Source organism: Pelophylax lessonae, assembly GCF_965119305.1.
Source record: "Pelophylax lessonae genome assembly, chromosome: 9".
In the NCBI taxonomy this organism is placed as follows: domain Eukaryota; kingdom Metazoa; phylum Chordata; class Amphibia; order Anura; family Ranidae; genus Pelophylax; species Pelophylax lessonae.
Window position 1 is genome coordinate 135,690,497 of NC_138776.1, and position 12,265 is coordinate 135,702,761.

Below are 12,265 nucleotides of genomic sequence, written 5' to 3' on the forward strand. Positions count from 1 at the left end.
AACAGCTTGTTCCCAACAGAAAAGCATCCTGTTTCTCCTTCAAAGATCAGTAACCTAGGGAACCTTTCAAGGTTTTAAACACACTGTTCCCCTCGGCAGTGTAAAGGCATGTAACCCCCCTCAGAGATACACAAGCCACTCAGAGAACTGAGCAGTGATATCTCATACCACATGCTATAGACTTCGGCATCTCAACTGCCGTCTGGTAAAGCCTGTCATGACAGACATATATATAGGCTGCCATTCCTGACCCCGTCTTCTGGGAATGCTAATTGTCTGGCAGTCCTGTCATGTTTTGGCTTCAATGCTTTTCTAAGCATTCACACGCTCTACTTTTTTCACTACGCCTGACTAGGCCTGACTACGCAGAATCTTTCTAATTGTCTCTGTTCAGACTTGAATGCTCAGTCACTCTATGCCAGGGGTGTCCAAACTTTTTTCAAAGAGGGCCAGATTTGATGAAGTGAACATGCGTGAGCGCCGACCATTTTACCTGACATTCTTTGGACCATTCAAATTAAATACAAACAAACTATTTTATGCAAAGTTTATTGCATACTTTTCCTTTCATTACATGGATGACAAATCTAAACGGATGTTAAATCGCTCTGCCTTTCATATCTGAAGGCCAGATGGAAAAAAAAATCCAGGAAGCTGAAATATATGTCAGGAACATTGTAAAGTACATTACATATTATTGGTAATAAAGGTTGTCTGTCAACTTTTAAGTAAAAAAAAAATATGAACAGGAACATAACACCAAGTATACATGTTGTGTTCAAATATATTGATAACTGATTTAGACCAACTGACGTTAACTGAGATTTTACAATGTATTCATCTCAATCCGGAGCATGCGTGCTCCCTAATCAGTCACACAAGGGTTAACCATATATAAGCGCTATATGATTCCACCGATGATGATTAATGATGGCAGCAAAAAAAGTCATGAATGATGCCAATGTATTTTTCCAAATTACCTGTGGGGCCCTTTTAAAGCAGCCCAGGGGCCGCATTTGGCCCGCGGGCCGGACTTAAGACATGCCTGCTCTATGCTCAAAAAAGTGCATATGATTTTTAATTTAGTGAATTCAGGCGTTTTTGGTCCCACTGAATTCAATGGGAGCACATGTGCGTACAGTAAATGCGTGTTATGCATGTTTTATGCTCTTTTTTACACCGGAAGAGCTCCTCTCCTCCTCTAGAACTGCTCTACTCCTTTTGGCCAGCCCAGGAAACAAACTCTTAAAGCTTGATATATGTGTGCAAAAATGGCAGTAATAAGCCTATAGACTGTAGTATGCCTGAAAATTGCCTCAAAATCTCTTCTTAGGTGTGAATGCAGGCTTAGATTTTAATCAATAGTTTCTTGCTTCATTGCTAAGGCTCCGTTCACATTACTGGCATATCAGATCATGGGCAAAATTGCCAGGATCCGATACGCATGTATGTGAACGGAGCCTCAACAGTGTGGATGGAGGAATCTCCCCTGGTGGCTATTGTATGGGACAGTAGACAGGATTTTCTTAAACTCTAAACTTATCTAAAAAGATGACACTCCACACATAGCTGATGGATTTAAAAAGGCAACGGCCGTTTATTATTTGCTGTAACTGGTTGCCGACCGCCGCACGACTATATACGGCGGCGGTCAGCCCCGGCCAGGCAAAGTGACGTGTATATACGTCACTAGCCTGTCACTTGCTTGGGAGCCAATAGCAGGCGAGCGCGCTCCCGCAGAGGCGCGCTCTCGCCCCGGCTCGTTCCCTAGCAATTCCGTGCGTGTGACCGACGGACCCGATGTCCGCCGGTCACTCGGCGATCGTCTGAGCAGAGGGAGAAAGGCAGGCGGCTGATGTAAACAAGCCGCCTGTCATTCTCCCCTGTGTAGGAATGGTGATCATACGGTTCTACTAGGTAGGACCGTTGATCACTGTTCCTACACCAGTAGCCATGTCCAATCACAGTTAGAAGCACACCCCTAGGGACACACTTAACCCCACCTTCCCCAATAAAGTTAACCCCTTCCCTGCCAGTGTCATTTTGCAGTAACAGTGCATATGTATAGCACTGATTACTGCAGTAATGTCACTGGTAACCCCAAAAGTGTCAAAAATGTCAGTCAAGGGTCCGATCTGTCCGCCGAAATGTCGCAGTACCGCAAAAGAAATTGCAGATGGCCGCCATTATGCGTTAAAAAAAAAACAACAACAAAAATCTTTCCCTTAGTTAGTAAATGCAATAACTTTTGCGCAAACCAAGCAAAATACGCTTTTTGCGATTTTTTTTTACCAAACATATGTAGCATAAAACAAATTGGCCAAAAATGTTAAAAAAATTTGATTTTTACATTTTTTTTTCTGGGAATTTCATATAAAAAAAAATGTGAAAAATATTGTTATTTTTGCAAAATTGACGCTCTTTTTTTGTTTATAGCGCAAAAAAGTAAAAATCGCACAGGTGATCAAATACCACCAAAAGAAAGTTCTGTTTGTGGGAAAAAAAGGACGTCAAATTCGTTTAGGTACAGCGTCGCACGACCGCACAATTGTCCGTTAAAGTCACGCAGTGCCGAATCGCAAAAAAAGCCCTGGTCAGGAAGGGGGTAAAATCTTCCGGGGCTTAAGTGGTTAATAAAACACTTAAACCTTTTTTCAAAACATTTCAAACAATGAAAATAAACCCGGCCACTACGGCCCAGGTTTAAACAATAAATTATAATCAATAAAATTATCCATATTATCATCAAATGTCATACCATTCACAAGAAAAAATATAGTCCCCCTTTGCAAGAACAAAGGTGACCCAACAAATAATATACTGGCCGCGACAAAACCAAAGGGAGGGGGGGGGAACCGCGCAATCCGTGTTGATAAGGGCTCAGTCACTTGAGAGCCCCCTTAAATAGGGCTGGAACAGGCTCTGAAGGCGGGAAGATTACCAGGTACCTCACCTAATCTCCCCAGCTACACGTCAGGCTTACTGATAGGGGCTCATTCAGCCAACCACAAGCTAGGGACCCTGTCTCCCCCTAGCAACATCTAATCTTCCTCACTAAGCCCGCCAAAGTTGTTTCCCTGTCACGAAACTCCTTACCTGTCACTATCCCATATAGAAAAGGGGGTTATTTCGAACCCCCTTTTCTTTCTATTCATGTGAAAATAACAGAGTACCAATCGATTGTCTCAAGTGTCCAAATCAGTGACACCTCATGAAGGAGTACGGCAGCAAAGCGGCTCTCCTGCACTGGATCACACTGGATCACACACTAGATACATGATCCAGCACTTCCGGGAAGGGGCCGCGAAAAACCTTCAAGCCAATCAGCCGATGTGGGCAGTCAATCATTGGCTAGTAAGGAGGAAGACAGAACAGGGCTCTGTCAATGTAAACAATACATAGCTCTGTCCTGTTAGTGGGGACATGCTGGTTTTTGTTTCCCTGCAATGCAGGGTATTTTAAACCGCCGCATCCCTTAGTAAATGTGCCACACAGTACACACATAAACACTGGTTAGGCACGCATTTAACCTTTTGATAGCCCTAGATGTTAACCCTTACCAGCCAGTGTCATTAGTACAGCACATTTTTTAGCATTGATCACTGTATTAGTGTCACTGGTTCCTACAAAATGTCAAAAGTGTCAGTAAGCGTCAGATGGCCCGCCATACTATTGCAGTCCTGCTATAAGTCGCTGATCACCATCATTACTAGTATAAAAATAAATAACTACAAATTCCAGCATATACCCATAGTTTGTAGACACAATAATATTTGCGCAAACCAATTAATATACACTTATCGGGATTTTTTTACCAAAAACATGTAGCAGAATATATTTTGGCCTAAATTAATGAAGAAATTAGATTTTTTTATTTTTTTATCGGATATGTTTTATTGTAGAATGTAAAAATATATATATATATTTATTTTTTCCAAATTTTTTTTTCATTTATAGTGCAAAAAAAAAACCAAACTCAGTGTGGATCAAATACCACCATAATAAGCTCTATTTTTGTGAAAACAAATTATACAAATTTAGTTTGGGCACAGTGTTGCATGACCGTGCAATTGTCAGTTAAAGAAACGCAGTGCCAAAAAGCAAAAAATTGCCTGGTCATGAAGCGAGGTATATCTTCCGGTGGGCAAGTAGTTAAAATGAAATGCTTTTTTTCTCGGGTCCCCCGCCAGCGCTCCTGGCTCCTCCTATTTGGCGAGTGCCCACCTGAGCAAGCGGCTTTCTATGGGGGCACTCGTGTGGGCTTGCTTCTGCGCCTCTCTGTCTGCGTCTATAGATACAAACAGTGGGACTCGGCCCCGCTCCCTTGTCATTGGCTTTGTTTGACATTGGCTACGCAAAGCCAGTGAGACCAGAAAGTGATGGCAGAGAAGAGCTGCAGACGGGCACATCGCTGGATCGATTGAGGGCTCAGGTAAGTGTAGGGGGAGGTGAGGGGGGATACTGCTGCCTAAACATTTTTTACCTTAATGCAAGGAATGCCTAAAGGTAAAAAATGTTTAGGCTATAGAACCACTTTAATTAAAAAAAGTAATTTCCAGTCGTTGGTTTCCATCCCAGCACTTATTACCGTCCATTGAGACATCACAGAGAGCCACTACATTGCAGGACACCACGGGGACACAGTAAGTATATGATTCATCACTGGGCTGTATAGATTCACTTCCCCCAGCACTATTCATAGAGGTTTTGTTGCTGTCTTTTTCTGTGCAGTGGAACCAAATTGGTATTGTTTTTCACCATAGATTCTGGCTTTAGCTTCTCTACCACACCATGGAGTCTCATTACCTCCGCTGCATCCATCCTCCGCAATGCTTTTATAATAACCACAATATCTGGTTAGACCTGGCAAATCAGGGATAGAGGGTATAATGCCAGAAGGTTCCCTGGATGTATAAAAAAAAAAAAAAAAGTTATTAAACCTGGCAGCATCTAGAATTGAAATAGAATTGTGACATGACCCTTTACATATCTTATCTTGTCATACTTAGACTTAGAGAACATATATGTTAATAGCACAGGTCCTGATAGAGCATTCTGCAAAGGAGATTAGCTCCCGGGTAACAGGCCCTTTCTCTAGCCTACTTATGGGTGAAGGAGAAAGTGGGTCATTGAAACTCACAATCAGGGCCATGCAGAGACCTTTGGAGGGGCAGGTGATCAAAGTATAAATTGGGCACATGGAACAGGGCTTTAAATAGGGCTGTTCTCAAAATATCAATACAGCAATATATCGTGACGCATTCCTTCCTGATATACGTATCCATACGGATAAATCTGTAATGATAGGGCAGAAAAATGCTGTGATGCAACTTTGAAAAAGAAACAGAACATAAAAGACTATTTTATGTTTAAAAGTTAAAAAATATTTTGTGTCTTAAGATGTGCCAACCTGAAGACTTTTTCTTCTCTGTTATACAGAATAATAAAGAACAGCTGTTATAGTAAACTCTGTATAGGACAAAATCAACTTGGCTCATGTTTCATACAGAAGAGTATAGTTTTACTTAATGCCGTGTCATAATTAGATTTGGCACTTGGGCAGTCATTCACAAAAGGGCTTTTAATTACAAAAAAAAAAAAAGGAGAGGAAATTTTGCCTTGACAGACATCCCAACCTGCAAAAACGAATTTCAGGGAGGTGGCAATCCCCCCCTCCCACCAATTTAACCACTTAAGCCCCGGAAGATTTTACCCCCTTCCTGACCAGGGCCTATTTTGCGATTCAGCACTGCGTGACTTTAAGGGACAATTGCGCGGTCGTGCGACGCTGTACCTAAACAAATTTGATGTCCTTTTTTTCCCACAAACAGAGCTTTCTTTTGGTGTTATTTGATCACCTGTGCGATTTTTTGATCATGCCCTATAAACAAAAAAGTGCGTCAATTTTGCACATTTTTTTATATGAAATTCCCAAAAAAAAGAAAATGTAAAAATCAAACTTTTTTAACATTTTAGGCCAATTTGTTTTATGCTACATATTTTTGGTAAACAAAAAAAAATCGCAAAAAGCGTATTTTGATTGGTTTGCACAAAAGTTATTGCGTTTACTAACTAAGGGAAAGATTTTTATCATTTTTGTTGTTTTTTTTTTAACGCGTAATGGCGCGATCTGCAATTTTTTTTGCGGGACTGCGACATTGCGGCGGACAGATCGGACCCTTGACTGACGTTTTTGACACTTTTGGGGTTGCCAGTGACATTACTACAGTAATCAGTGCTATACATATGCACTGTTACTGTAAAATGACACTGGCAGTGAAGGGGTTAACTTTTTTTGAGAGGGAGGGGTTGTGTGTGTCCCTAGGGGCGTGATTCTAACTGTGATTGGCTGTGGCTTGAGGTGTAGGAACAGTGATCAACGGTCCTACATAGTAGAACCGTATCATCACTATTCTTACACAGGGGAGAATGACAGGCGGCTTGTTTACATCAGCCGCCTGCCTTTCTCCCGCTCTAACGGACGATCCCGAGTGCCCGGCGGGCATCGGGTCCGCAGGGGACACGCGCGGGGGGTTCCGTGACCTAGCGGGAGCGCGCCTCCGGCAGGGTGCGCTCGCTCCCCAGAGCCTCACAGGCTAGTGACGTACCCATACGTCACTTTGCCTGTGAGGGGCTGACCACCGCAGTATATGTACTTGCGGCGGTCGGCAAGTGGTTAAACAAAATGGAATCAGTATACAGAGGTTTACTTCTTCTGAGCGGTATTAAAGGAACACTCTAACCACCATGACCACTTTAGTGATTTGAAACACTGCACATGCTGGGATATTTACAATTATGTGCTGGGGGCTAGTTTCACCCCTAGCACATATGTCATGTCTTTGTTTATACATGTATGAACAAGGACATGACATTTTATTATGACATAACACAACTAGGTATTGAAAAACATATTGCAACAATTTACACGTGCTAATGCACAGACCGATCATGTGAAGGGTGACTAAGGCTGCTTTCACTCTGATGCACTGCGGTTTACCTGCTGGTGGGTACTGCTGGCTGGTACTGCTGGCGGCTACTGCTAGCTGGTACTGCTGGCAGGAAATGCTGGCTCTTCTGATACACTTCCAACGCTGGAGTATGAGGAATGGCGCTGGAGGAAGCATGCAGAGCCAATGCTTCCTTTATCTCTCGGTCTCCTCACAGGCAGAGTGCATTTGATTTCACTCCGCCTGTGACAGAATGGAGCCAGAACTATACAGGAATCATCGGCTCCTTTCTGACTCGGAGATACGCTGACAGCCGGGACAGTGCGCGGCACTTGTAGTTGTGTGCACATTCCAGTATATTCAAACCAAAATTAATATGAGCAAAGCTGTATTTACTGTATACTGTATATTATGCTAAATTAAAATATTATTAAAGTGAATGTTCAGAAAACACATATCTTATATTAGATATTTTGAATTAACCCCATTTGTGTAAATCCTTATGCTGTTTTATTAAATAAGCTGCAAGTATAGATACAAATAATTTAAAAAAAAGCTATAAAATATTGCATCTGCTAAGTTTTTATTTATTTATTTATTTCAGGTACTTATGCGCTGTCAATTTACGTTCAAACAATTTAGTGCAAAATGAAGTTTCCTAGATAAAAGGATACAGTATAAAAGTATTTAAAAACTGTTGTCATTTAGAAACATCACAGTGTGCAGTGAAATTTAAAGTAAGACATTTCCATACAGGAGAGGAGGATGTACAACTGTTCAAGAGTCCCAGTTTACACTGTGAACCTATCTGGGGGTGTCATTAACTTTACATTGACACCCCCAGCGGTTGGAAGATGTCAGTGTGAACCAGTGTGTGATTCAGGTGCGCTGCAGGAACCGGCATTGAATCCCAGCGTTTTCCGCATCGCACCTGAATCACACACTGGTTCACACTGACATCTTCCAACCGCTGGGGGTGTCAATGTAAAGTTAATGACACCCCCAGATAGGTTCACAGATCGCAGTTTGAACTGTCAAATGGTGCAGGAATCAGATTGCATAGGTGTGAATACCCATGTGATCAGCTTCCAATGCAGACCAAAGGGTCCTGCACCATGTTGGTGCGAATGCGATGCGACTTCAGCCATACATTTTGTATGGCTGAATTCGCATTGCACAGACATCCCATGTGATCTGCACAGCTATACGGTGTGAATCACATGCGATGTCTGTGATTGCCCAAGTTTTAACCTAGCCTAAAAGTGTTATTAAACAACAGTAAAAATCAGTCTGTATATGCAGTACAGAATGCATGTTATACTCACTGTGGAACCTAAGTGGTAATCCTGAGCATTGTGTAAAAGGGCTGTTTGATCCTGTCTTTGCTGATCCTCCCCTTCTTCCACAGTCCCCAATCCATCTCCTGATAGTACAGAGCCCTGGGGGAACTCTGCCCATGCTCAGTTTGGTGTGTATTGCTAGAGTTTTTTCTTTTTTCTAGGGTGGGTGCGTGTGATCAGCACAGGGCCAATCAGCACTGTCCAGACAGAGGGTCAAGGATCCTCCAGCCTCATAGGACAATCAGGGGAGAATGAAAACTCCTCCTACAAGCTTTAACCAGTGCTAGGCCAGGCACTGATAGAAGTCATAAGACTGCTATATACTGCTGATGAGAAAAGGTATTTAGCAGTTTATATTTACTAAAATGATTGCATTTCTATGTTCTGCGAACTGTCGGAGACCAGATATAGTGAACGCAGGCTCCTGCGTTTTGTAAGATTTGAAGGGAAGGCTGAAGTTCAGCTTTAATACAGGGTGACATTTAACTTGTAGTGGATACTGCATGCTTACTGGAAGCCTGAGTACAACTGACTAATTAAGATGTTCCGTGTCTCCCAATAGAAAGGTGGTATAACCCTCTTGGAGTCATTTTGAGCTCACTGGCTGCCAGCTACAAGTGGTGAATATGAAATATCCATTTGCAATATTTAAATATTTATCTGATTTAAAGGAAAGAAATGTATGTTATTACTAAGGCTACGTTCACATGTGGGCGTAGCGGATCGCGGGCAGAATCACTGCGATTCTGCCCGCGATCCGGAAATCATTGCAAATCGCGGGACGCCTGTGCGATACCCGTGATTTGCAATTGCAGCCCAAACGCTGTGCGATGTTGCCACGATTTCCACCTGCCGAATCGCGGTAACATCGCCCAAACAGAATCGCGGGACGCATGACGCACAAAAGAAGCTCTTGGGCGTCATGCGTCCCGTAATTCTGTTAGCGTGATGTTACCGCGATTCGGCAGGTGGAAATCGCGGCAACATCGCACAGCGCTTGGGGTGCCATTGCAGATCACGGGCATCGCACAGGCGTTCCGCGATTTGCAATGATTTCCGGATCGCGGGCAGAATCTCGGTGATTCTGCCTGCGATCGCTAGGCCCACATGTCAACGTAGCCTAAAAAAATAAATAAAAAAAATTGCACATTTGATTTAAATTTGGTATGCTGCTGCTTTTCTAGTCTACATATACACATCATAATAATACAAATAATATATTCTGATTGCACAGCAATACCAAGAATCAACAAATGCTGCTTTCACCTTGTGTGGGATCACACAGAGCAAACGGAGGTAAGTATACCAGCTTTGCAGCTCTATGGCACACTGCCATAAATTACTGCAAAATGTCCTATATTAGGGACAGACTGGGAACAAGCCATCATGACACAGGCGCACATAAACAGAATCTATTTTAGTTGTCACCCAAAGTTTTCTTGTCACCTGATCATTATAAGAAGGGAAAAGATTTTCCTTCTACGAATAGTCTGATCCTGACAATGGCTAACTCAGAGCCCAAACAAAAAGATTAATCTCCCACAAATCTGCTTAGTCATAATCTGAACAAAACCTGAACTGAAAGTGTGGTCAATCTGTCCTCAATGCCACTCGGCCTGATCACGACAAGCCGCTCCCTGAACATACCTGACCCATCGGGAATGGATCTCACAAAGGTGGGAAGCATCTTGATAATTGCTGTTGGGTTTGTGTCCCTTGACAGACCATCTTCCATTTCCTTCTTGAACCGAGACATAATATGCAGTAAGGTTTCATCTGAGAGCCGCATTGCGTACAAATACTTGTCGATCTGTAAAACAGACATAAAAAATTGATATGTGGTTGTTACCAAAAATGCTTTTTTTTTTTTTTTTTAATTCTTTATTTAATGGTATGCATCAAAATAACACAACATGATTAGATAATATGAATAAGTACACATAGGCCATGAAGAACAATCATCAACAGTACAGAAAATTGCGTTGCAAAAGAAATTGGTCACTAGCACCATTGAATCCTACATCTTGAGGTAGCGACTAGTGAAAAAAAAAAAACAAATCAAATTCCAGAGTACAAGAATCAGAACCTGTGCACATGGCCTACGAACCGTTATGATGTCAACGCACACCAAAAATGCTTTTAAATAAGCAAAAGCAAATTCAGATTCTATATTGCGCTGTATATGAATAAAGCTGAATGCCAAGCACAAAAACATTCATTTATATAAATTCCTCAATAGACAAAAAGGAAATAAATCCTCTTTGCATTCAGTAAAAATATTTACAAACACAGATATTATTTTGCAAAAGTAGTAGTGATGTCATCAATGTGCTGTGCATAGCCTGTGCAAAGAACAGATCTGTGGGAAGGGCCCAGCAGTCTGCGTACAGAAAACTACAGGAGGGGTGGAAACACTAATCACCCTGCACAGGGATGAAAAGCACCAGTGACTGTTCTGTATTACTGGAAGCTCAAAGGCAAAGCATCACACTGGATTACTGCACAGATCTGGTAGAAATACACAAAGCACACCAACATTCCAATAAGGCCCCTTTCACATGGGTCAAATCCATTTTTTCCAATGGTCAAATCCATTTTTTCTCCTGGTGAGCTGAGCTGTGCTGCCGGATGTCAGGTCTGTGTCCACTCTGCTTATGCATTGCTCTGCTCTATGGGCAGCCAGATATAAACAGACCACCTGTCCGTTTACACCTAACTGGCCAACTGGCCTTTGATCTGATCTGGCCAGATGGAGGGTAAGGGTCCCCCCAGTATATATTTTTTTATTTGCCGGATTGGACCCCGAGGTAGCCAAGTGTACATGGATACAAGTCAGTTTACATCTGACTGCCCATAGAGGAGAATGGAGGGTCCAGTTAAAAAACAGACAGCTGGACCCAATCTGACATCTCATGTGAAAGAGGCCTTAGCATACAAGACTCAGATTTTGACAATATTTGCGTGTAGCGATAACCCCACAGGGGCTGCTGGTATGTTGCCTAAGTGCTCTGCAGCCAGGCACAAGGTAGATTTACACAGCCAGGTGCACACTGACTTCAGCTTGTTCCTCCAATGACCAATCTAGGTGTTTTGTGTTTGTTGTTTTATTGGAGAATTTAGGGATATAGTGGGATACTTCCAAATTGAACTATTCACACTGAGGACTCTAAGGTAGGCCATATATGGCTTGTATCTCAGCCGGTTCAGCATGTATGGGTGGCTAAATGTACCAAACTGATAACTGATCGATCAACTTCGGGTACAACCAGCATGCTGGGTTTTACCTGTGACTATTGCTAGCGGCTGCTAAAGCCACTAGCAAGAATTACTGGCTTCCCCTGCCACCCCAACCACCCCTCCCCTCACCACTGGGAGAAAACAATGACCCGGCAGGAGGGATTCCCGTATCAACACTGTCTGTGTTGATGGGGGAATCTATCAGATTTCTTTGGTTGCAGGAAAGAAATTCGCTCCATGTATCCTTTCCTAGTGAAACTTCACTGAAGGCAGAACTGCAGAAGGCAGATTTAAGCCCCGTACACACGAACAGATTATCGAACGATCGTTTTTTGTTGCATGCTAGTCTGGAAAATGTGAAGAGGTTTCTGTCGTAGGGGAAAATTTCATACGAATTTTCCCGTACGACAGAATTCTACTTCAGAAGTGATGTCATGTGTTGGATTGTTTTGTATTTGTTCTTTCGTCTCTGAGCATGCCTAGTCTTGCTCTTAAGATTTTTTTTCCGTCGAAATCTGTACTAATGAGACAAAAATCGGATGTTGTTTTGACGGACGACAAAAATTATATAGCCTGCACATCAGGATTTTGTCAGCCGAAAAGTCGGAGTTGGCTGTCGAAAGCACCATACTAACAATCCGAAAATTGACAGATCGGTCGTCGGACAAATTTTCCCTACAAATTTTCCTATCGTGTGTACGGGGCTTAAGACTTCTTCACAGCAGCAGCAAACTGATT

The 12,265-nt window shown here is 42.5% G+C and overlaps 1 protein-coding gene across 1 annotated transcript in view; it reads right to left on the reverse strand.

Moving 5' to 3' along the window:
* Positions 1–12,265, reverse strand: part of LOC309563136 (hexokinase-1) — a 103,728-nt gene that overhangs the window by 61,551 nt on the left and 29,912 nt on the right. Inside the window, exon 2 of the mRNA XM_082267454.1 lies at positions 9,938–10,100. Coding sequence (XP_082123580.1) covers positions 9,938–10,100 — 163 coding nt within the window. The remainder of the gene's footprint in view (positions 1–9,937; positions 10,101–12,265) is intronic.